Below are 27725 nucleotides of genomic sequence, written 5' to 3' on the forward strand. Positions count from 1 at the left end.
GTTTTCAAGCTTTGAAAATCCATGTGTCACATGCAACAAAGGCAGTGCTGGAAGAGTTTGGCTGCTTTGAACTGGAATTCCGAGGGGATATTGAAATGAAGGTAAATGACTGAGCTAAACTGGAAAACTGAGATGTGGCAAAGCTAGTGATGTAGGCTTTGATATATACCACTATGTGGCCATTACCCAAGATTCCATTTATCATCATAGTACAGAATGCAAATGAAATTACCAAACTGAACCATATATCCATCTGGTTTAACTTCTACAGAGCTTTAATTTGCTTTTAATATTGTATCAATGAATATTTAAAGTTACTGAAACACCTTCAGGAAAGGGAGAACATATAATGGACATTCTGCAGATTGTATGTACAAAGAATAAGGACAGATAAGGACTAAATTTAGCACTGCTGTACAGCTGTGGACATAATTAAAGGTGGAATAAGGACAGGCCTTGTGAACTCTTTCAAGAGAAATCAAAATAATTGCCCATTTTGGTTTACAGTTGAGTTAAGCAGATAATCAGAGATACCATTTGGAGGTTATGTAAAGAAAAAACAGTAAGGTACACAAAAGTGAACGAAGACATAGAAGTGGTTATTATGTGACTAGATAAATGCATTTTGATAATGGAACATTTGTCAGATATGACTGTATATAAAAATGTGGATTTTGTTAACATAGTTAAAGCATGCAAAGCAACTGGCATTGCACTTCTCGCAAGATGTTTAACAGAGGAAACATTCAATTGTTTGCACAGTTAAAATCCCAGGACTCCAATATTTTTCATACTATCGAAGCTACAGGTGAATTGACAAGTCCCCCCTTTTCCTATTGATAGCAAGTTCCTGTGGCTCAAAGACAGAACCATTCCCAATGGTGCACATTATTTTTAAATCCAGTTGTGAAACAGATGAAATCACATGTAAAGGATTTGTTTGGTTTTATTGAGAAGATTAGAGACCCACAAGTTCTAGACAAACATACTTGTCGCTGTTGATGCTCAATTGCTATATGCATTATTTTCTAACATGAGTAATGTTAGGCATTAAAAGAGGATTACTGAAAGTTCAAAATGCTTGATAGAAATATGGATAATAAGTATTCAGAGTTTGTACTCGAAAATCACTTTTTTTCTGGTTTAACAAGTATTACAACCGGCTTTTGGGCATGACAGTGGGAACAGTTATGACTCTCAGCTATAGCAGAATTGAGGGAAATTCTGTTTTTAATGAATGCATTATTTTTATTGTAATTTTATTGATGATTTATTTATTTTGAATGCGGATGAATATTTACTTGAAATGTTTTTAGAATATCTGAATGGCACAACAGGTTGTATTTTAACTTTAGGTACTCCGTTAAGGATAATCTGTTTTTGGGTCATCCTCTGATAACCTGTGTTTGAATAGAGGAACCAATCAATGTGTCCTGTTTCCCCTTTGTTTTTGCTCCCCCCCCCCAAGGATATAATTGATAACAGTAATCAAGACAAGTGGGCTGCATTTGCAGACATTATTTTGAACTTGATAAATCCAGAAAATGTTTCAAGTCTTTTCATGATATAAAATTAATGATGATAAAACAAAGGCTATAGATGTAAATCATGTAGCAACACACAAATCGGTTCACCAATACCCATATTTATGGGGACACAATAAGATGAAGTATTTAGGTGTATGGATTAAAAATGATTCCGTCATGACAGCTAAGGATATGTGGGAAGAAAAACTGAAGACTCTTGTTTATGTATATAGATAGGAAAATACAAACAGTGAAATATTTTTTAGTCCTTTTAGTTTTACACACACGTCAAGCACATTTTTATCAATCAGAAGAGACGTTTTGGACAATAATTAATAAAGAGTTGAAGGGATTTATCTGAGAGAGAGAGAAAGGTCAGAGTTAAATGTGACAAATTGATCCTCCCCATGGAGCAAGGAGGCTTAGGATTATTTGATTTGTGTAGATATTTTAGAGGTATGCAGTTAATGCTCATATATAGATATATTATAACACATGGAGAAGGTTTAAATCAAAGTGAAAAGGGTGATGATGAAAGGGGGGGGTTCAAGAAGAATGAACAGAATAGGATTTGGGATGCAGATCTCTAAGGAGAATGAAAAACATACCGAATAATATATTCATAAATTTACAGAAACTACTCTAAGAACCAAGTTAAAACAGGAATGGAGAAAAAAGATTTTGCCAGTAGGGATGACTGCAAGTAGGGGTACAGAACATAGACAAGAAGGGGATGGAACTTAATAGAGAAAACAGGCAAAGGAATCAAGGTACTGGGAGCAAATAATTATAGATGGAAAGATAATAGAGTGGGATGAGTCCAAGCAGAAATTTGGACTGCAGGTTAGAAACTGACTCCTTAGCAGGGATTAACATCAGAGTGTAGGCAAAGAGAAAGAGATAGGGGAGTCCTAAGTGAAAAAACAGCTCTGGTAGAATTTTGTAGTCAAGTATAGAACAGAGGCTGTTCTTTAAAAAGGGATCATTACAGGACATACAAAATATTACATGATAACAATAAGAATCAATCAGTGAAGGCTAGAAAAGATTGGGAAGATAGACTGGATAAGCAATTTACAAAGGAACAATGGAAATACATTTGTATGGCTTCCAAGTATGCGAAAAAATCAAGAAGGTTTAGGATTTTTGGTTGGTAGTGTTTACATATGTATATAATGCCTCAAGCAGGCTTGAAAGTTTTCTTTACATAAATTGCAAATGATACAGGTGGGATGGAAAGAGAGACAAACGTAATTGGAAACAAGTTTTATGGAAGTGTAATGAGCTGGCAGATTTTAAAAAACATTCCCTAAAGAGTACTCTGTCAGAAATATTGGGGGAGCAAATGGCTGTAACTAATAAATGATTCTTTTGAGGTGGGACACAAGATCTCAATTGCCTAGACAAAGTAAGGCCTCATTAAGTTTAATCCTATTGGTTGCCAAATGAGCAATTACTAGAAATTCTAAACCAGCTGTAATTGAACTATTCAATACTGTTAAAGAGATAAAAGAACTGGAAATGTGATCTTTAGAAAAGGGGAGGCGCAGATGACATCGAAATAAAAGGAATTTACAGGAACAATACATCAGAATAATGTTAAGTAGGAAAAATGGGGTTTAGGAGAAGGCAGGAACTAAGCAATTTATGTAATGTTGGAGTGAATAACAGTTGTTATAAAAAAGAAGACATACACATAATGTAAATTGAATGAAAAAAACATTAATGTGGTTTGATTTATTTTCTGTTAATATATGTGTGTCCATGTCTTAAATGATAATTTAATAAAGGTGTTTAAAAAAGGATATGCAGTTTTTAGATTTGGAAGTTGAAAGGGATGAAGTCTTTATCAAGGGTTCCTGTTACCTGATTGAAAGTTTAGGTTAACGAATACCTAAACGTAGATCCGGTAATAGCAAAAGCAAAAAAAACACAAATTAACCCAGGGAAAGAATACCCTTCGCCATTATGTGGATTTTGCCCCTTTCCCTACTGTAGAGCAATCTCAGAGTTGGTATATTTAGTTAGGGGGGCACAGCCCCCCACATCAGAGGGTGTGGGGGGCGAAGCCCCCCACTTCATTTTGATTTTTTTTTTTTTTTTTTTTTTGTGGCTGAGGGAATTCATTCCCTATGTTAAATCGGCTGTTCACTGTTTTAATTTTTTGGTATTACCAGATTGACATTTAGGTATTTGCTAACCTAAACATTCGATCAGGTAATATAGACGCTTTATCAAGTGTGTGTGTGTGTGTGTGTGTGTGTGTGTGTGTATGTATACATATATATATATATATATATATATATATATATATATATATATATGGATCTAGGACTTTTGAATGAAAGTTCAAAAGCCTGAATCCATTACCACTGAACACACTTTAACGAAAGCACTTTCATCGAAAAAGTGCTTTCATTAAAGTATGTTAAAAAAAAAAACACAAAATCTACTTGAATGCAGGGGCGCAAGCCCGCCTGTACCCCCCACCCCCCCTACTTTAATATTCTCATGCTGAGGCCGCACTACAGTGCGGAAAAGGGAATTTTCCCTTACTGCACCATAGTATGACCGGAACAACAAGCATACTTAACGTGAAAATGTTGCTTCGGTGAACAGCACTTTCGCACAAGTATGCTCACCAAATTGGGATTAGGTGAAAGATGCAGTCGAGCATCTGTACGGATCCCATATAGATATATATATATATATATATATATATATATATATATATATATATATATATATATAGATATATATATATATATATATACAATATTAATAGCTACTTGTACTACAGTAGTAGTCACCCAATATGGTTAAAAAGTATTTAGACAAAAATTATTTTATTATAGCGTGTAGACACATAATTAGAATAAGACTTCTCAACTGAATTTGTTATGGAAGTACATACCTATTTTCAGGTTTGATTTACCTTCTAGCTTGAAGTACCTATTTTTGGAAGCATAATTCAATTTTCAGGTTTGATTTATCCCTTCACATGATTTTCTCTGTATTGCCACCTATCACATATGATTTTATAGCTGTCTATAAACTGAAAAGCAGAGTACTTGACCAACATACTGGTAGCACCAATAATTTAGAAAAAGAGGACCCACATTTGACTTTGTGATGCAGATTATTTTTATAGTATCTATAATTAAAATCTTCAGATTTTGTACTGTTCATAACATGCTTAGAATTTTGTCACTTACAGTTTTTTAAACTTTTGTTTTTGAGTAGTATCGTATCCCCTAATCCTACATAAAGAAGAAAAAGTTATGTGCTATTCATTATTCAAATTGTATGCTAATTAGGTGTTCAGATTTTTGACCTGATGTACTTACTTGTCAACAGCTTTTGGCCTTATTTTGAATATCTGCAGGTTGAGATGTATGACTTAAACTGATGAATTTTTATATAAAATATACTAAAGAAATGTTAAACAGGATACCCTCATTATATGATAAATGATTAAAGAAAACTGTTGCTAATGTAGGGTTGCAACTGTCAAATGATTTTGCATTTCAGTGCTTTATCTACAAATGCAATGCCTTCTGCCCCTGAAGAATAAAATCTTAGAAACCTGCTAAGAAAATAAATCCATCTGTGAAGATAGGTAAAGGCTGCCAGCCTAGCCAGATAGAATTTTGTAGATAATTCTGTCATTTGTAAATATTAATGTAAGCCGCAGGCTTGTTCTCTTAAATGTGAAAAGACTGCATTGGATATTGAACTGCAAAAATGTAACAACAGTGCACTCTGCTGTAACAAAGCTGATAAGTCAATTCTTTGATATTGAAACTCAGTGCCGAAATGTCTAGATAAAGGCATTCTGCCTATTGTATTGAGGCCAGAGTTAATGGCTAGAATTTGCATGTATAATTTCTTTTATTGCCCTGGCTTCCTGACCAGCTGCAAGATCAAAGGCTATTAACCTCTGAGAGGCTGTTAGCCTGGGAACCAGAAAGAAATTATGTAATCTGAAATCAGTGCTACTGTGTTATCAATTTAAGGAGAGAAAGAATGAGAACATTAGAGCATTTGTCTTGAGAACATCCAACATCACCAGCACTGCCTGTATCTATATGTAAGTAGGATCTTAGACTTTAGTGTTTCTCTTAGATATAGCTAGGAAATAGGAAGATTAGACTAGTTTGTTTTTCTGTGCTGTCAGAACTTTTTTACTGAATTATTTTAAGTATTTATCTGTGATCTCTGAACTCTTGACTAGCACTGTGTAGTAAGTATTGTCTTGCGTTTTTATTATTTATTACTAAATATTTTTAAACCTTTCAACTGTGGATGTTTGTGTAGAGATAATTTAAGCTCTAAGAATACATTGCATGTATATAGTGATACTGTACCAGGTCACTCCAAGTAAGTCTTGACTGTTTGGTTACACTTACCATTTTGATAATAATATTGCACAGTAATATGTGGACACCCTTTAATAAGGGCCTTTGAGTAGCTGATAAATATTAGGTGGGTGTTGGCAGTGATTTCTACCGTATAGTCTGGGTAAAAGGGAAACAGCTGGAGAACCTATGCCAGCCTTCCCCAGGAGTGTATGTGTGGTTGTACATAACTCTTATCTCAAAGTATGTGTGTGTCAGCTACTTGGGCAGGGACATGAAGCACTGGTTGGACAGAGAGGGTGCTGGAGGTTTTAGCTTGCCCACTAGGTTGGGATCTGGACCCTATAGCTGTGCCAGTGGGGAGTCTTATTGATGACCTGGAGAGAAATGGAGAAACCAGCCCCAGACTGAGTGTGATCTCTGTGTGCTCTTAAGGGAAATTGTACTTTACTGTGTGTGTATTTATTACCCTTGTTCCTATATGGATGCCCCTCACTGGTGTTAGTGGTGAGTATTGAGGTTCTGTGATTGCTGGGCCAGGGCACAGGCATCACAGCATCTATGCAGTGTGAGATTTGAATCTTGTGCCAGGGATGCATGCATGCATGTCTGCTTCTGTCTCATTGGCTAAGCACCAAGTAGGTCACTGAATAAAGCAGAAAAACTAATTTTTTGTCTTAATGCAGTAATATGTAGGAAAAGTGCTTTTTAATTCATCTGTTGTGGCCATAACCCCCCACAGCCAGCACTGGGCCATAGGCAGCTGTCTAGGTTGCCTAGTGCTGAATATGGCCATGGATGAGTCTGACTGTGACTATGATGGCAGAAAACAGTTGTCATGGTCAGGGTACACTATGTCAGTGCTGGATTCAGGGTATCAGGCCACAGACATGGCCCGTGTGCCTGTGAACATCATGTAAAGTACGCATAGTCTGAACAAAAGACATGTTGATACTGACACACACTCTGGAAAAAGTGTCACCCTCTGTGACAGCCCTCAATATCTGCAGCAAGCTGCATATAATATGTGGATGACCATCTAGGTGTCTATACTGCTGACCAAAGATGCAGTGGGTACCACCCTGTCCAAGAACTAACTGTGTCAGAATCTGTAACCCAGTGAACAGGCAGTAACACCTGAGTCTTTATGGAGATGGTCTGTGTATTGCAGGATATATGTGATGAGCTGTGGGACTGCACATTCTGTATGTGTGACATTACTGACATGTTACATTGCCTACTTGGGCAAAGCAAGACTTGCCTTGCTCACAGGACATGTACCAAGAATGTGTCATGGAGTTGTTCCAGCTCTGAATCTACTGCAAGTAGCCATCATGGATGTGGGGGGTCTAGGTCATGGTCAAGCAGTGTCAGCATTTGCACAGCAATGTCTAGTGTTGTGATGTACATAGGCAGGAGTGGGCATAGGCAAGAGCATGGTGCTCATGTCAGGTTTCACATCTGGTAGAAAACATTGCCCACCTTCACAAAATGCACTTACCTCTACCCAAGGCCTTGTTACTACCTGTGAGATTTCTGAGAGAGGCAACTCCCATGGATGGGAGCATGACAAAATACCACACATCCTTCATAGGTGCCCTGGACTAGTGTACTCGCACACAAATCAGTTCACCCCCCCCCCACACACACACACACACACACATACATTCCCCCAATGACAGTGGCCCTCCTCAGAGCATTTTACCATAGACATCCTCCACTCAAACCACAGACCCACACTGCACATTACTTTCAGTTTCTACAGAACTCACACATTCACCATTGGAAGACATTGTGCACATGTGTTATATCTCCCACCTGTACAAATTATGATCATTTTGCCATGCCCTTTGTAGTTTTTTACTAGGGTGGCCTATGTATGATATACAGTTTGACTAGTCTCTGCATGGTTAGGCTCAATCCACTTGTGGATTCGCATGCATCATGTTTATCATGTATATGATGTACTATGAGCCAACACTATGTGCCAGCCACTGCATCTTTGCCAGTATATAGCACACTGCAGCCACCTGTATTTAGCATGGTCATCCCTTACTGCTTGGTCCTCCTCTGACTTCTCATGCGGCTCAACACCCAATGCCTGCTGTGCTGGGAGATGCTTCCTTGCTGTAACTGCATCTTCAATATTATGTTGTGTAACATTGTACATACTGAGAATATCTTACCACATGTGCCAGAGTCATACTGCAGGGCACCACCAGATACATATAGGCAGTGAAAGCATTTCTTTAGCAGCCCAAACACATAGTCCTTGATGACTAAAATTTTTGATTGGTCATAGGTATATCCACTGTCTGTCATGGACTGCAAATTTTTTATAGGTGTCATCAACCAGGGCATATCCAGCATCCCCAATAAAATGCCACCACTGGGGAAAGTCACCCTTCACAAACCATTGATACATGCCACGTGTGCAATATGTGGACGTCATGGTAGGTAAACAGGCTGCCTGGGTGGCTTGCAGACGCATTGTTGATAATATCCCATGCATTTCAGACCACCTTGCAATTGAGGAAGCTTTAAACTTTGTGGTTCACATACCTTCTTCCCAGCTCACCCAATGTAGCCTTTATTTCAATGTGGATGCACTCTATGGCCCACAGCAGCTCAGAGAAAAGGGCTGTATCATAAAACTCCTGCATGGTGTTGGCATCTCCTCCATGGTAAGGGGAAGCCACACATGTTTCTAGCACATCAGTTTGTTGTGTGGACACGTAACCATATGCATTACTAACAATTAGGAAAATTAAGGCTGCAAGTGTGACCACCTGCAGAACAGGTTATGACTGCCCCCATGACTGTGAAGCAATAATCAGATGAGTTATCTGGCATGCCATTGTAAGCAGACAGTGCTTAGCACCTCTGCATAGTGTATACTATACTGCATTTCTGTCACTCAGAGACATCAGGTCTGCGACAGACACATCCTACACAAACAGTTAGATATGTGCTCATATTCATGACATGCAGCTGTCTGTCTGATGGATGGTGTTGAGGGGTGGGAGGAAGGTTCACATATGTACCAACTTACATAAGGAAAAATTATCATTATGCTTTCACAGGTTCCACTGAGAGGGGATCTATCAGTACAAGTCTGCACATGCCTGAGGTTGCCATGTCTGCAGAGGCTTAGGATGATGGCATTGTGCACACAGCACACTAAGAGGACATTGCCAGCTAAGCTAGCAGTTGAAGGAGCATTCCCTCCCCACAGCTGTGTTTAATGAAGGATGTCATACCCATATGCATCACACACAGAGTACACAAACAGAAGAAATACTGTCATCATGCAAGGGTTGTACAAACTCTGAGGTGCGCACACATGACACTGGGGAGAGTTAAACTGGTGCCCGTCAGTACTCTGTGGCTTGGTTACTTTATGATGTTGATGTTTCTGTAAGCATCAATCAGTAAATGTGCAGGGCTGTGATCCAAACTCACACAGATGATAGCTGGACCATGTCAAAGCTGCTGAATATACTGTGTGACCTGAAAAAAAGATATCTATGACCTCCATGAATACCTCCAGCTATTGCAGAGAATGGTAGGCCACTTAGTAGCCATTAGTGGATCCCTGTGGCTGCTTGCAAATGACAGACATAGTCAAGGCAGGTATGCACAGCTGGATTGCACAGATGGTTGGCTGCTCCAAGGCCATCACCCCTGACTTTGACCACTCACATGGATGTAGAGAACACTCTTCTGGCTTTACTATCACCTCTGTCAGAGGCTGTGGCCACTCACATGGTCATGGATTACAATATTCTGTCTCCACCATTGCCTCTAACTCTAGCTGTAGACACTTATGTGGAAATGAATGTTTGTCCAACTCTACTGTAGAAACACCACACCAAACATCTCAGAGTCACAGTTAGAGAGTTTCACAGTGGTACCCTCTCAGGTAGATGCTTCCCAAAAGGGACATAACCCTGGCCAGACTTGGTGTATATGTGGCTGGCCTTCTGCCATAACTGTACTGCAGGGGCCATGGCTACATTCCTGCATATGTGGCCACTGTGCTATTGCCACACCTGAATTACTTGCTTCTAGACCTGATTGCAGAGAAAGTCAGTGCACCTAGCCAGCACTTCAACCCTGGATGGCTCACACCATCACATGACTACATGATCCCTTCTGCATATGGTAGTATTGTTGTCTCACACCACTGTGGCCCCACTGACCTGTCCTGATCTTCTTCTTCTTCTTTTTCTTTTGGCTGTTCCCATTAGGGGTCGCCACAGCGGATCATCTGTTTCCATTTATTCCTGTCCTCTGCATCTTTCTCTGTCACACCAACCACTTGCATGTCCTCTCTCACCACATCCATAAACCTTAACTTAGCCCTGCCTCTTTTCCTTTTACCTGACAGTTTCATCCTTAGCATCCTTTTCCCAATATACCAAGCATCCCTCCTCAGCACATGCCCAAACCAATGTAATCTCGCCTTTCTGGCTTTGTCTCCAAAGCGTCCAACCTGGGCTGATCCTCTAATATACTTATTCCTAGTTGTGTCCACCCTCATCACACCCAGTGCAAATCTTAACATCTTTAACTCTGCCATGTCCAGCTCTGACTCCTGCCTTTTTGTCAGTGCCACTGTCTCCAAACCATATAACATAGCTGGTCTCACTACCCTCTTGTAGACCTTCCTTTTCACTCTTACTGGTACTCGTCTGTCACAAATCACTCCTGACACTCTTCTCCACCCACTCCATCCTGCCTGTACTCTCTTCTTCAACTCTTTCCACACTTGCCATTATTCTGAACTGTTGATCCCAAGTATTTAAACACATCCACCTTCGCCAACTCTACTCCCTGCATCATCACCATTCCTTTATCCTCCCTCTCATTCACACACATATATTCTGTCTTAGTCCTGCTGACATTCATTCCTCTCCTCTCTAGATTCCTCCACCTCTCCAGGGTCTCCTCAGCCTGCTCCCTACTCTCACTACAGATCACAATGTCATCTGCAAACATCATAGTCCACGGGGACTCCTGTCTGATCTCATCTGTCAACCTGTCCATCACCATTGCAAATAAGAAAGGGCTCAGAGCTTGGTACAGAAAACTGTGGAAGTGCCTTCTTTCATTTGAAAGATTAGTTGTAATATCAAAGGTTTATTAGAATAATCTAGTGATATTAGCAAGGTTGAGAGAATGGGTATTTTGAGAACAGTGGGTATCTACAAGTGTATGCAATGTAAGTAGTATAGATATATAAATGAGGGGCAGCATTTATTATTGAAAGGTGCTTCATTCTCCATTTACTTTTCTAAGTATATTGCTCAACTTGAGAGGCCTCAGAGATTCTTCACTGAAAAGATCAGTGGTCTTAGGTCACTTTGTTACCCTAATAGACTGTCTGCTCTTTCTTTGCACTCAGATTCCTACCAACTCCTTCATAGTGACCTTTGTTTTGCTTTTCAAGCCATGAGTGACCCTTAACTATTCAACCTCCTACAGCTCCACAGAGCTAACACTTCTTCACACACCCATACCAAGGATCTCAACCTGCATCAAAAATTGGCAACATAGGTGCCCTCCCAAATCATGTCAAACAAAGTAGCACCTTGGCCACTTTCAAACCTACTCTCAGTAATTGGATGGGTAGTCATAAATTCTCCCTTGAAATATCTTGCTTAGCTGTTATATAGAAACGTAGTAAACACTGTTAAACTGCTAAGTGATTCAAGGGGCTTATTTGACTGGAATGTTAACAGTCTTAGTGATTGCTTGCCTTGCATTAACACATGTACTTATGAACCTAGTTGTATATTGTGACATTTTGCTATAAATATCGTTTGTCTGAAGCTTTCTTCTCTATCCTTCACTCTACGTTGTCTCTACCAAACTGCATTTCCTAATCAGGAAGCACAAATAAACAAACAACTGAGTAATTAATTAAATTTATAAGAATCATAAATCATGCATGACAGAAGATTAAACCAGGGATCCCTTCCATTTACATACATATTTGAATACCTTAGTTGTCAAAGGTGAGCAGTGAATTGTCCACAAAACTATCCAGAGCTAATGATCCAGGATATTATGAAACTAATTAGTTCTACACCCCTACCTTCTGGACTCCTAATTATTATTCATTTCAAGAAATATTTAGTGACTTGGCTTCTGTGTTGAGTCTGCACATCCTCCTTGTGTTTGCATTGGTTTTTCCAGGTGCTCTGGTTTCTTCCCATATTCCAAAGACTTGAATAGGTGGATTGGACACTATAAATTGGCCATAAGTGTGAAAGTGCATTGTGTTTGTGAAATGGAAAAATAATCATGGCATGGCTAGCCACCCAGCATTGTGAAGATTGGCTCTAGATAATTGTCATTGTTGAAGTGGCACGCCGACTCCAAGTGCAAAAATGGGAAAAGGGGTTTTGGATGGCTGGATGGAGTGCATATTCTTGATTCTGTAACTGAATGGTAAAGGAGTCAGTCTTGTCTTCTGTGATTTTTACCATGCAAAGGTAATTAGTGGGTCTTTTTCATTAGTTTAATAAAACAAATATTACAATTATCCCATACTATTTTCATTGGTCATTTCTACAAGCCCATGAGTAAGTCTACTTTAAAATTGTAATTAAAAATCTTGTAATAAAGAACCAGCTATGCAGATTATTTGTCAATAAGAGAACGTGAAATACTGCATTTGTATCTGGGAACTGGGATTGCAGAATGTAATTTGTTGCACTCCCTTGGAACTGGGATTGCAGAAGTGATTTGTGATTTGTGACACTTCCTTATTAGATTTTTGTAGGTGTTTCATTTTGGCAAGAACATAGCTATTAAATGAGATTAACGTAAAGTCTTTCTAATTTATACCCAACACTAACTAATGATCTTCTGCTACCAGTAGTTCTGTAATGCTAACATTTAAAAAAAGTGTTAATAAATGTCAACACTTGTTTCTGATTGTCTGTTCCTTACCAAGCTTACAAGGGTGTTGACAGCAGTTTACATTATAACATTGCTATGAACTGTGTAATGTAAGATTCCTTTTTAACCAAGAAATATGCACAGCTAAAGCTAATGTTGTGTCTCACTTCATATTAAATTTTATGCCAGTAGTGTTCAATAATAATAGCATTTAGATTTAAATGAACCGTGTTCAAAAAGATACATATTTTACCTGTGGACTTTTAAATTAGAGAATCTGTTATGTAACTACTAAAGTCAGTTATTATGGTCCAAAAATTCTTATTTGAAGTGGAAGCTGTAATTAATCATTAGACATTGTCAAGTAACTACTACAAAACAAAGTACTGTATGACTAATAATTAGATGTTATTTATTTTAACCAAGACAAGTCCAAGTGTCTTTGCAGAGTACTCAAGCTGAGGCATGAAAAAAGAAACTGTTCAGGATTGTTCTTCCCTAACATTAAATCAACATCCTTTAAAAAGTCTGTATTTGTGGTGTTATATGTTCACTTTTAAATACTCTTTCCTTAGGCATATGTATTTAAAGAATTTAGCAGACCAGACAATGATGTTTGGCAATAATTGGTGAGGTGGAGAATTCAATCAAAACTGAAACTGCTAATAATGTTGTCCAAGGTCATGGTGTGAGAAAGTCATTGGGAACTGGCACCAGGACATTCTGGATGTGTCAAGTCCTACAGCTACATTTTCTTATTCATTAAATTGCCTGAGACTAGACTATATCCATTGCTTTTGCATGCCTTAAGTGTACATGTATATATATATATATATATATACCAGGGGCGGCCCGTGCTATTGGACTGCCGGACTGCAGCCCCCTCAACTTCAAACTAAAATAATAAAAAGAAATAAATAGAAAAAAAAAATTTTAAATTTCGCACATGCGCACTAGTCCAGTCTGCTGCTGAGACAGCATGGAGCATGCGCAGATTGTCTCAGCAGCAGTCCTGATTGAGAAACATGGACAGGAGCGCTCCCACAAGTCTATGCAGTTTTAAACTGCATAGACTGCCTGGGAACTCACTGGGGAAACGTGTCGGGGTCGGACTGCGATGTCGGCAGTCAGGGGAAGGATCTCGGGTCTGGATTGGAGTTTGCTGCAGGGGAAGATCTCGCGACGGGCAGGGTCAGATTTGCGCGGGTTTTCAGCTGCAGTCTCGTCGGGGGAAGATGCATTTCATAGGATTTACTGGATGTATGGTGGTTTTGCAGACAGGGATTTATGGTGGCTTTACTACAGGACCAGGTAAGTGGACAGGGATTTGGGTGTGTGTGTGTGTGTGTGTGTGTGTGAAAATGCCCCAGGTGCAATATACTGGTGGTTAGACTCATGGAGGTATGGTAGGGAATACCTCAGGCTTGAGCCCTGTACCTTGTATGCAGGTGTTAAAGACCTGAATTCCCTACCCACCACCGTTTGTAAAAAAATTGCAGATTTTTGCCTCATATTTGATCTGATCTATTCCTCATAATATCTGTGGTTTGTAAATATTGCAATGCTTGATATTTGATGGTGCAGTGGTAGCATTGTTGCCTCACAGCTGCAGGTTTTTGGGTTTGAGTCTTGGCTGGGGTGCCTTCTTTGTGGAGGGGGTCTGTATCTTCTCCCTGTGTTTGTGTGGGTTTGCTTTTGTGTCCTCCCATGTTACAAAGACATGTCTGCATTATTTCTTCCTGGGCCTCTGCTGAGAATTGTTTTTTTTTGTTCCAAGTCAGACTGTCCTGATTAACAAATGTTAAATAAAATTGACAGGCATTTGAATTTCAGACTTCAGGTTTCTGAATGTTTACTTCCTTACATATTTGATGGTGCATTAGAATTATTGTTGCCTCACAGCTATAGGTTTTCTGGTTTGATTCTTGGCCTGGGTGCCTTCTGTGTGGAGTCTGCATTTTATCCCTGTGTTTGTGTGGATTTGCTCTGGTGTCCTGCCATTTTACAAAGACATGTGTCTACAGTATTTCTCCCTGGGCCTCTGCTGAAAATTGTTTTTGTTCCGTCAGAAGTAAAATTGACAGGCATTTGAATTTCAGACTTCATATTCTTCAGAAAATACACAGTAAAACAACTTTTTATTCTAGCAATAAATATATAGTAACACAACCTTTTATTATAGCAATTTTTTAAGTTTATAAGATGGCTATTTGAAATTTGTCCTTATTTTTGGGACTGTAATACCCTGTTAGTGGCTTTGTCCAGGTTTTTTGTACTAAGGTTGACAGCTATGGCAAGAACTGAATTCACTGAATATGTTTGAGGGCTGTATTCCCTCATTACTGTGTTTGTCCAGGTGTTTTGTGCTAAGAGGTCGACAGCTATGGTGAGAACTGAATTCATTAAGTGATAGCCATTTAAATTTCAGTCTTCCTCTCTTTCACAAAGTAGCTGATTTGGCGTAGTGATATGTTGCTCTTGACTGTTTTGCACAGGGACTTTGGCAGTAAAATGTATGGTGGTAACACAGCATTTTATTCTAGCAGCTTTCCAAGATTATACAAGCAATGTTTAATGTGTCCCTGGTTTTTGCCCTTTTGACCCACCCCAATAAATTTAGCTTTTTCCAGACTTCATGTGCTGCGAAGTTGAGATGCAGTTGAGTATTGAGTAGATTTTACAAGGACCTGAGAGCTGCAGGGGAAGAGAGGTTTAGTGCTGATTATGCTAAGTTAGCTCACATTGCTAATAGCACAACAGGTAGTATACTAGCTTTTGATGCAGAAGGTTGTTGGTTCTACTCCCATAAGGGGTGAATGCTGCCGTACTGAAAGTTAAGATACTAACTATGAGCCTGTTTATCAGTTTGTCATCCATTTCCTATTGCAATATTTCTAGCTTATTTTTAATGTAATTTAGGCAATTTAATCCTCAGGGGCATCAGACACTTTATTTTTCGATGAAACCATGAAATATAAAGGTGATTGCTAGCAGCAACCTCTTCATTACAGGTTTATTTAACGTGGAATTATTTAGATGACTTTTTTACTACTTCAGAGATTGTGCATATTTACTGATAATGGTAGACTGTAGAGTTGTGCATATTTACTGATAATAGTGGACTGTAGAAGTTTGAGTAGACTTTTATGATGGAAATGTTCTGAAGTGGGCAGTTTTGTTTCATTGTTTACTGAAAAAATGTTCAAAGCAATAGGAAGGTGTATCAAAGAGCACATGTATGTTTCATATGCAAGGGGCCTATGATTTGAAAACAGCCCAGAATTAATTTTTATCTGCCACGGGTAAAATGTATTTTCTTTGAATGTGGGTTTTAATGTTGTTTCAATGAATGTGAGTTTCAAGGGCAGAGAAGTTTTAATGCCAAGTTTGTTTAGCAGATGTCTTAGTGTTTGTGCTGTAAAATGCAAAATAAAACTTTCAAATGAAGTTCAAATCATCATAGAAGTAAATCAGTATGCACATTAGTGTTGATGGTAAATGGAGTGAAATAGCAAAGTAATGGATCATTGGAATGGCTGCAGGGGGAGGCTCCATTCGACCATGGTTTTGTGAGGGGGAAGGGTGGCAAACTTAGACAGCCCGAGCTGAACTATACCTCCCAACTGTCCAGATTTTCAAAGAATGAATAGATTTTTTTGCTTCTTATTTTTGGTTTGTTCCTCATAAAATTTGTGGTCTTCTGGCAAATCATTTAGGAATTAAGTCACTAAATAATGACACACTAGTTTCTGACTTCATAACCTTCAGAAAAATGCATGCTAAAGTAAGACCTGTTCTATCAACTGTCCCAGTTTATACAAGAGCAATTTTTAGCACTGTTTATATGTTCCCCCAATATATTTGGCCTTGTCCAGATTTATGTCCCAGTTTATACAAGAGCAATTTTTAGTACTGTTTATATGTCCCCCCAATATATTTGGCCTTGTCCAGATTTATTGCATTAACAGGTTGAGAGGTATATGCAAATAAATTGCTTTATAGAATTGGGCATAGCCAAACCTCTGAACTGTCCCTGATTTTGGCTCAAAATGTTGCTCTTCCCCTAATGATCCCTCCGCAAAATAGCAATTTTGGCAGAAAACATGGAGGGTTTATAATTAAGAAATAACTGTAATAAACAGATTACTTTTATTTCAGAAATGCATGTAGATTATTTTATTTTGTCAGCTGCTCAAGTTAGCAGTACTAATATTAAAGTGTCCCTTCTTTGACAGGTTCCCAGCTGTATTGTGTTGCTATTTTATATTTTTACATCACATTTTTGATCCATTTTTCATAAAATTGTGTTTTTTTGGCAAATTAGTGACAAATAATTAAAGACTGAAGTTAGAAAATAATGACAGACATTTGAGTTTCAGATTTCATACGATTCAGAAAATTCATACTAATGCAAGACCTCTGTTAGCTTTCTAAGTTTATAAGAGCAATATTTTAAAAATTGTCCTTATTTTTGGGCCTTTGTCCCATTTCTTTGTATGGCTTTGTCCAGATTTCTTGCTCTGAGGTTGAGAGGTATGACAAATGTGTCAGGGCCATCACAAGTCAGCCAGAGACATTTCAAACTGTGACATACTTGTTACACCCCACTCCCCCATGTAGTGACTCTGGATGCGTCGAAGCAAGGCAAGGAGTAGTTATGCAGTGCAAATGTGCAGAGAATCCCACCCATCCAAGGTAGACACAAGTACTAGAGTGGCTTTTCATCTGTCCTTGATTTTTACAGAATGGTCTGGTTTCTGTCATATTTTTGTACTGTTGATTTATGCTTATTACTCAAAGTGCCTGTTGCTCTGTGTTTAAGTAGCAATACTTTAATGACCATCAGGTAAGCTTGGCTGAGATTGCAAGATGCAAGTAAGCTTTAATAAGCATACTGTTAAAGAATTGCCAACATTGAAAGCCTTTCTGTTGCCATGTAGAGAATACTTAACTAGATAATGTATAAGCCTTGGGTATTGAAATGCATATGCCAGTATTTGTAATAAAGGACAGAATTACATTATTTTAAGAGTCTCATTACACTTGGAGACTTCCAGTCATCTCTGCAGGCTTTACCCTTAAACCGAATGCCAATTGCATGGTCCATAACCTGTACAGTAATTCTTTTAAGCAATGTATCTTGAGCTTATTTCTTGTTTGCTTTTCATTTTTTACTTTGATCATGTTTTCCCCATGAAACAAGTAGATGTCAGGCAGCAGGTCTTTTTATGGATAAGGAACATTTTTACAAGTGGGGGCATCAGAGATTTCTACTTTCAGCATGTTACTTGTTACTTTAATAAAGCTGAATATAAATTATAATTAGAACTGCAGTGCAAGAAGTGGTTTGAGTTGAGTGCTGCTTGTTTTTCTTATACTTGATTTTGACTGGCATTCCATTAATGTATTTAAAAAAAGTAATTTATTTTTTAATGCCTCACAATCTTTTTTGTTTCCATCTAGATATTAAGCTGTCATGCAGCCAATGCATTGAAATATTTTTATTCTTCTACACTTCATTTTGTCTTGATTGGACTCTCATAATGACGGTTTGGCACCCAGTGCAGTATATTTAGTTTTTGTGGTTTGCTTCTACAGGTGTGTGTGTGTGTGTGTGTGTGTGTGTGTGTGTGTGGTAGGGAATACCTCAGGCTTGAACCCTGTACCTTGTATGCAGGTGTTACAGACCTGAATTCCCTACCCACCACCATTTGTAAAAAAAAAATTGCAGATTTTTGCCTCATATTTGATCTGATCTGTTCTTCATAATATCTGTGGTTTGTAAATGTTGCAATGCTTGATATTTGATGGTGCAGTGGTAGCATTGTTGCCTCACAAGCTGCAGGCTCTCATGTTTGCTTCTTGGCTGGGGTGCCTTCTTTGTGGGGTCTGTATCTTCTCCCTGTGTTTGTGTGGGTTTGCTTTTGTGTCCTCCCATGTTACAAAGACATGTCTGCATTATTTCTTCCTGGGCCTCTGCTGAAATTTTTTTTTGTTCCAACTCAGACTGTCCTGATTAACAAATGTTAAAATTGACAGGCATTTGAATTTCAGACTTCAGGTTTCTGAATGTTTAATTCCTTGCATATTTGATGGTGCAGTGGTAGTATTGTTGCCTCACAGCTATAGGTTTTCTGGTTTGATTCTTGGCTGGGGTGCCTTCTGTGTGGAGTCTGCATCTCCTCCCTGTGTTTGTGTGGATTTGCTCTGGTGCCCTGTCATTTTACAAAGACATGTCTGCAGTATTTCTCCCTGGGTCTCTGCTGAAAATTGTTTTTGTTCTGTCAGCAGTAAAATTGACAGGCATTTGAATTTCAGACTTCATGTTCTTCAGAAGATACATAGTAACACAACCGTAACACAACCTTTTATTCTAGCAATTTTCTAAGTTTATAAGATGAATATTTGAAATTTGTCCCTATTTTTGGGACTGTATTCCCCCATTATTGGCTTCGTCCAGGTTTTTTGTGCTAAGGTTGACAGCTATGGCAAGAACTGAATTCACTGAATATGTTTGAGGGCTGTATTCCCTCATTACTGAGTTTGTCCAGGTGTTTTGTACTAAGAGGTTGACAGCTATGGTGAGAACTGAATTCACTAAATGATAGCCATTTAAGTTTCAGTCTTCCTCTTTTACAAAGCAGCTGATTTGGCGTAGTGGTATGTTGCTCTGACTGTTTTGCACAGGGACCTTGTCAGTAAAATGTATGGTTCTAGCAACTTTCCAAGATTATACAAGCAATGTTTGTGTCCCTGGTTTTTGGGCTTTTGACCCCCCCCCCAATACATTTTGGCTTTTTCCAGTTTTCTTGTGCTGCGAAGTTGAGTATTGAGTAGATTTTACAAGGAGTTGAGAGCTGCAGGGGAACAGAAGTTTAGTGTTGCTTAAGTGAAGTTGGTGTGCCTTGTTAATAGCACAACAGGTTGTGTACTCGCTTTTGATGCAGAAGGCTGTGGATGCTGCCGTACTGAGAATGTTCTCCTTGATGAAGATACTAACTATGAGTCCGTTATCAGTTTGCCATCCATTTCCTCTTGCAATATTACTAGCTTATCATTTTTTCAATGTAATATAGGCAATTTATTCCTGAGGGGCAACAGACACTTTATTTTTCGATGAAACCATGAAATATAAAGGTGTTTGCTAGCAACAACCTCTTCATTAGTTACAGATTTTTTTAATGTGGAATTATTTAAATGACTTTTACTTCTTCAGAGATAGTGCATAATTACTGATAATGGACTGTAGAATTGTGCATTTTTACTGATAATGGTGGACTGTAGAATTGTGCATATTTACTGATAATGGTGGACTGTAGAATTGTGCATATTTACTGAGAATGGTGGACTGTAGAATTGTGCATATTTACTAATAATGGTGGACTGTGGAAGTCTGAGTAGACTTTTATGATAAATGTTCTGAACTGGGCAGTTTTGCCATTATGGGTGCATGCGTTTTGTTTCATTGCTTACTGGAAAAATGTTCAAAACAAATTTAAAACGCCCTCTAACAACTGTAATATATTGTACAAGGAATATAATTTAGTACAATGAGGAAGGTGTATCAAAGAGCACATGTATGTTTCATATGCAAGGGGCCTATGATTTGAAAACAGCGCAAAATTAATCTTTATATTTAACTGGCAAAATGTATTTTCTTTGAATGTGGGTTTCAATGCTGTTTCAATGAATGTGAGTTTCAAGGGCAGAGAAGTTTTAATGCTAAGTTTTCATTGTGAGACTGCATTGCTTTGTTTAGTAGATGACTTAGTGTTTGTGCTGTAAAATACAAAATAAAACTTTCAAATGAAGTCCAACTCATCATAGAAGTAAAGCAGTATGCACATTAGTGTTTATGGTAAATGGAGTGAAATAGCCAAGTAATGGTTCATTGGAATGCCTGCAGAGGCTCCATTCAACCATGATTTTGTCAGGGGGGAAGAGTGGCAAACTCAGACAGGCCCAGCTGAACTATACCTCCCAACTGTCCAGATTTTCAAAGAATGAATAGATTTTTGCTTCTTATTTTTGGTTTGTTCTTCATAAATTTTGTAGTTTTCTGGCAAATCATTTAGAAATTAAGTCACTAAATAATGATACATTGAGTTTCAGACTTCATAACCTTCAGAAAAATGCATGCTAAAGTAAGAACTGTTATTCTATCAACTGTCTCAATTTATACAAGAGCAATTTTTAGTACTGTTTATATGTTCCCCCAATATATTTGGCCTTGTTCAGATTTACTGCATTAACAGGTTGAGAGGTACATGCAAATAAATTGCTTTATAGAATTAGGCATAGCCAACCTCTCAACTGTCCCCGATTTTGGCTCAAAATGTTGCTCTTCCCCCTAATAATCCCTCAGCAAAATAGCAATTTTGGAAGAAAACATGGAGGGTTTACAATTAATAAATAACTGTAATAATCAAAGTTATAGATTACTTGAAATGCATGTAGATTATTTTATTTTGTCAGCTGCTCAAGTTTGCAGTACTAATATTAAAGTGCCCCTTCTTTGACAGGTTCCCAGCTGTATTGTGTGGCTATTTTATATTTTTGCATCACATTTGGTCCATTTTTCATAAAATTGTGTTTTTTGGCAAATTAGTGACAAATCACTAAAGACTGAAGTTAGAAAATAATGACAGACATTTGAGTTTCAGATTTTATACCCTTCAGAAAAGTCATACTAATGCAAGACCTATTCTATTATCTTTCTAAGTTTATTAGAGCAATATTTAAAATTGTCCTTATTTTTGGGCCTTTGTCCCACTTCTTTGTATGGCTTTGTCCAGATTTCTTGCTCTGAGGTTGAGAGGTATGACAAATGTGTCAGAGCCATCACAGTCAGCCAGAGACATTTCAAATTGTGACATACTTGTTGCACCCCACTCCACCATGTAGTGACTCTGGATGTGTCCAAGCAAGGCAAGGAGTAGTTATGCAGTGTAAATGTGCAGTGTGTCCCCCCCATCCAAGGTAGACACAAGTACTACAGTGGCTTTTCATCTGTCCTTGATTTTGCAGAATGGTCTGGTTTCTGTCATATTTTTGTACTGTTGATTTATGCTTATTACTCAAAGTGCCTGTTGCTCTGTGTTTAAGTAGCAATGCTTTAATGACCATAAGGTAAGCTTGTCTGAGATCGTAAGATGCAAGTAAGCTTTAATAAGCATACTGTTAAAGAATTGCCAACATTGAAAGCCTTTCTGTTGTTGCCATGCAGAGAATACTTGACTAGATAATGTATAAGCCTTGGGTATTAAAGGACAGGATTCCATTATTTTAAAAAGCTCATTACATTTGTTGGAGACTTCCAGTCATCTCTACAGACTTTACCCATAAACTAAACAGAATGCCAATCATGTGTGGTCCATAACCTGTACAGTAATCCTTTAAGCAATGTATCTTGAGCTTGTTTCTTGTTTGCTTTTCATTTTTTACTTTCATGTTTTCCCCATGAAACAAGTAGATAGTTGTCAGGCAGCAGGTCTTTTTTGAATAAGAAACATTTTTACAAGTGGGGGCATCACAGAGATTTCTACTTTCAGCATGTTACTTGGTACTTTAATAAAGCTGAATATAAATTATAATTAGAACTGCAGTGCAAGGAGAAGTGGTTTGAGTTGAGTGCTTCTGTTTTTTCTTATACTTGATTTTGACTGGCATTCCAGCAATGTATTTAAAAAGTAATTTATTTTTTCATGCCTCACAACCTTTTGTTTCCATCTAGATATTAAGTAAGCTGTCATGCAGCCAATGCATTGAAATATTTTTATTCTTCTACACTTATTTTTGTCTTGATTGAACTCTCATAATGATGGTTTGCCACCCAGGGCAGCATATTTAATTAAAGTTAGTTTTTGTGGTTTTGAGCATAGCTCCTCCACTTTCTAGTTGACAACACCCCTTCCCCTTGACCCCACCCATTCAGCTGTGTCCTGCACCCCCCCTTTGATTTGAAGTCACCAGCCGCCACTGATATATACATATATATATATATATATATATATATATATATATATATATATATATATATATATATATATATATATATATATACATATATATGTGTGTGTGTGTGTGTGTGTGTATATAGTGTGTGTGTAGATCCAACTCAATTTTAGTCTTGTCCGTACCTCTTTAGTATTAATTTCCACTATGAAATTCAGACCCATACTTCAAACACCATGTTTCTTTTCTTATCAGCATCTTCACACATACATTAGTAAGGAGTATGGAAAATATCTTCAGTAAAGGCTGTACAGCCCTTTCATTATAAAACTGCTTGATTCACATACAGCCTACCTGCACCTCATACCATACCTCATTACCTCATAGTCTACTTTACTCTGTTGAGATATTCTTGGATATTTAATGATTAGTCAAAGCCAGCTTCAGCAAATCCCATGTGAAAACCACCAGAATAATAAAGTAAGTGCTTTCCAGTAGAGGCAGTGATTTTAGTGCATCAAAAATAAATGTTTTACACATGGTCTTCTGCAAAGGTTATGATCCTAGCACTCCTCCCCCTTCAGAACGATATAGCCAGTGGTGGTTCTAGGAGGTTGGCACAGTGACTTGAACCCTCCATCCTCTTTTTAACAGTTAAAAGTCTACTGCTTAGATTGCTGGCCCTTCCCCCAGCACATGCCCACTAGGGATTTACCAGGCTAGGGTTGGTCCCCTTCAATACATTTTGAGCTCTATCACTGGTACTGCCACCTGTGATTGCTGAGATAAATAAACTCTGAGACCACTTCATCATAGCAGTTTCTATCAAAAAGGCTGTTCAGTGAAAAAGAACAGATTTTATTCTTGAAAGTCATGCAATTAGATTTTGGGACAGTTTGCTTTAAGTTAATACTGATTCTAATTTCTCGTCTGAATTTAACTGGTTTAGTTAGGGATCCCAGTAAAATCAATGCCCTTACTTCTCACTATTAAAGTGTATATTTAATAACTGGAACCCAGCTTTAAGGAATATGTTGCCTGTACCTAGTGGAAACTAACTGTGAAAACCAAACTATATTTTGTTAACCAGGTTCACCCTACACAGAAAAAGACTCATTTGTAGGAAAGAGCCAAGGAGAAGGGATGCACAATACTAGCCTAATATCAGTTTAGGTATTTGCTTGATTGTTTGTTTGTTGGTTGGTTGATATTTATTTACATATTCATGTGTACATTTATTAGAGGGTACAACTAGCATAACTAGTACTGTTACTGGGTTGTGGCAAGAAGCTGGAGTGAATGTCGAGGCTAGAACTGAATTTCAGAAGCAGCAGTAATCATTATGCAATCAGCTTGTCGATATGTGTTATGCATTTCTGCTACTTTTTTTCTGGTCCTAGCTTACATTTTATAGCAGTTCTAGCTATGAAAGGGCAAAAACCATGTGTCTATGTTAAATTTCAATTTCTCGGATAAGGTGTATGAGGTTAATGTAACACAGAAGCATACAGATTTATTTCTAAGGTCTTTATTAACAGGTAGCAAAATTTTGAACTCTGTTTGAATTTAAAGATATATAGGATAACAGATTTATATCTGTAGTTTTGAGCCAACAAAAGACACTAAGAATGCAAAATCTTATTGACTGAGTACCGTTGGAGCAATGACATGCTGAGGACTTGATATTTTGGTGAAAAGTGCATTTAGGAAAACCCTGACTTAACAGATTCTGTCAGCTTTCTTTTGAATGCCATTTAGTTTAAAAGCTGGTATTCACAGACACAATACATAATTGTTTAGAGCTGATGCATGGTACAAGCTATATACCAGAGCCCTGTGCAAGTCATAAATCTGCCTTACAGCCTGGGAGTATCAACATGTACTGCTGCATATCTGGAGAAGAACAGAAGGCTGGAAAAGAAGTGCTGCAACAGTCTCTTTGATTCACAAACCTCTGAATCACAAAGGACAAAGTGGCAGAATTGTGTAAATATATGCAGATACAACTGTGTGCCTACAGCAGGTAAAACTCCAGCTGTAAACCTGACATCTCTGTAGAACTGACGTGGTGCTGAGAAGAGGAACATCATGCCAAATAATAAGAGAAAGGAACATTCAATATTCAAAATAAATGGATCCACTGACATAGCTCGTGTCTCATAGGTACATACACACACTATCCTGTTATGAAACTAGCTTCCGGACAATGGTAGCATCACCAACAACAAATGCCCTTATTCACATAATTCAAAAGTAAAATCTACTTTGCAATCCTGGCCAACAATGGAAAAACCTTTATGAATCACACTGCATCAGGACTGCAGAGCTGTATAACCTCCCCCCATGGACTACCATGCACATGAGAGCTGCTTTTGCTGTGCTTTTACATTAAGAAATTCCAGGATCGTCTATCTTGTGACAGAAGCTGTTTACCTGGTCTCTCTGAGTTGAGAATCACTACAGGGAGCTCAAAGTGTGGTTGTTTAATGACTAAGAGATCATAAGAGTCAGTTTTCAAGTTTTTCTTCTCTGCTATAAATCAGGCAAGTTTGCAAGGCTCAGTGTTCACTTATAGAGAACTCTGTAATGCTTTTCAAGTGCTTTAACTGCATCCAGAGACATCCACGCTAAGATAAGAATATTTTCTTGATTTACTGCAATTGTACCTGCTTTATACAGTGATCACTAGTGTTTTTCAGCACTGTTAAAGCATTTATTTAATTTTGTGGCAAAAATAGTTGTTTCTCTGTTGGCTTTTAAAATTCTTTTTGCCTCATAATCACCTTGCAGAAAGGTGAATTAGCCAGGGACTTGGTTGTTTGGTAGTTGCTTGTTGTTTAATCTGGACTTAAAAGCTGCTTTTGATGTACTTTTACATTATGAAATTCCAGTATCATCCATCTTGTGGCAGAAAGTGTTTACCTGGTATACCTGAGTTGGAAGCACTCCAGGGTGCTTAAAGTGTGGTTGTTTATTGGCTAGAGGATATAAGAGTTAGTTTTGAAGCTTTTTCTCTGTTATAAATCAGACAAGTTTGAGCAGAGCTGCCCCACTGAGCTGCTGTGATCAGCAGTGGCCAGTACATTAACTAATGCCTAGACATAAAAACGTCTCTATAAAGTTAAGATCAGGTCCAAAACCTATTAAAAGGTGTGGCATTGTGTGGAATAAAGTTTAGAGGAGCTAGTTTGCACATGGAATAGCACTACCATATCCTAGCACTATATAACATATTGCCTTTAACCCTAGATTCTACCCTAAGAGACCCTGTTAAAACCCAATCCTTAATCCTGAACAACCCAACCTATTACAGGACCGGACAACATGAATATGCAATTTCCAAATGTCTCTGTGGTCAGCTTGGTAGATTGGGCATCCTGAAGCAATGAAGCAATTGTCTCATGTTCTCGCACAACCAGTTAATCAATAAGAAAAGAACATGACATGCAAGAGATGTAAATACAGAGCTTTCTTGGAGGCAAAATCTTACATACAAATGAGGTTGTCAGAAATATCCACACTACATCCCTCACACACACTACTCACCACACACACACAGATTGCCTAATGATGGGGGGTTTAAAAGAAACCTTCCCAAATCTCAAAGAACTCCAGAACCACCTAACAGCAATACTGCTCCTCAGCAATCACTAAAACTCAGACCAAAAGCAACACCAAACATCTCACATAAGCTGCACCTAACAGTTCCACAAGAACAAAGCCCATAAGTCAAGTAGGTAATTTACCTGATACTCTTGTCATTATGGATTCCACTGTACAACACACAGAGTCCCCACTCACCAGTTTAGATAAGGAAAAGAAAACAGTTAGTTTCCTATCTGGAGCCAGGATCCATAATATCACTCACAACCGGCTGTAAATGACTTGAAACATACCTCAGTGGAGTACATGAAAAGATGCATAATGGATCTCTTGCAATATGTGTCACAGATAGTACAAGCCCTACAATGAGCAACATTCTATCTTCAACAAGGATGATGCCACAGTATGAATGTAAAGTGATTGATTTTAATAATTGGCTAAGTTTCTGATGTCATTCTAGAGGAATCCAATATCTTTCAACATGGGAGGACATGGTCAACAGACCACATTGCTTTGCCAAGGATGGGCTGCACCTTCCTCCTCTAGACTTTCGGATATTGGATAAAACTTTATCCACCCCTAAGAGCTTTTTTAGGCAATGCCAAATACAAAACTACCAACACAATGAAATAGTTTTGAAGCAGCCTTAAGGTGCTGATCATTGCTAGGAGCCTAAACAAAAAAAAAAAAACCTCCACAGCCTTCAAGCCCTCCTCACTCTGGATAATGTAGACATCTGTGTTATGACTGAGACTTGGTTTAAAGCCATAGAAAGTACTCCAGCATTGCAAGGCTACATAGACTTCCACACATTAGACCAACAACAGCACAGACTGGGGCCAAAGGTGGATGTGTCTCAATCAAGTTTATATCACTTTGTCGAAGGTTCATTTCCATGAACGTTCATTCATTGACTCTAATACAGCGAACATTCACATCAGTGAGCATTCACTTCAATGAATGACTTACCTAAGGAAAGCAATGAGTTGGCCATCATAAGAAATTTGCTCTTTTCCCCACTGTAGTGCAATCTTGCAATTGGTATATATATTTGGGGTTGGGGTGTTGGGACAAAGCCCCTCACATGGGTGGGTTTGAAATACTGTGCTTTGTGTGAAGGTCAGAATACTAGGCAACTCGTTCCTTCCCCAGTAAGTCATTACTTAAAGTGAATGTTCACTGTATTAGGGTCGATGAATGAAGGTTCAGAGAAATAAACTTTTGATAAACTGATATAGACCCATCTCAATCTACATTAGTAACAAACATACTTCTAAGTTGGTTAAACATGATGATACCATTGAACTCATCCACCTGCAAGTTACCATAGATAAGAACCTTAACCATATCATGGCTAGCTACAGGTCACTATCTA

At 38.2% G+C, this 27725-nt stretch overlaps 1 protein-coding gene across 1 annotated transcript in view; it reads left to right on the top strand.

The window, feature by feature from the left end:
• Positions 1 to 27725, top strand: part of NPR1 (natriuretic peptide receptor 1) — a 3300976-nt gene that overhangs the window by 3236688 nt on the left and 36563 nt on the right. The window contains exon 21 of the mRNA XM_044079969.1: positions 10 to 101. Coding sequence (XP_043935904.1) covers positions 10 to 101 — 92 coding nt within the window. The remainder of the gene's footprint in view (positions 1 to 9; positions 102 to 27725) is intronic.

The sequence above is a fragment of the Protopterus annectens genome, chromosome 8.part0 (genome assembly GCF_019279795.1).
Source record: "Protopterus annectens isolate FY-2018-M chromosome 8.part0, PAN1.0, whole genome shotgun sequence".
NCBI lineage: Eukaryota > Metazoa > Chordata > Ceratodontiformes > Protopteridae > Protopterus > Protopterus annectens.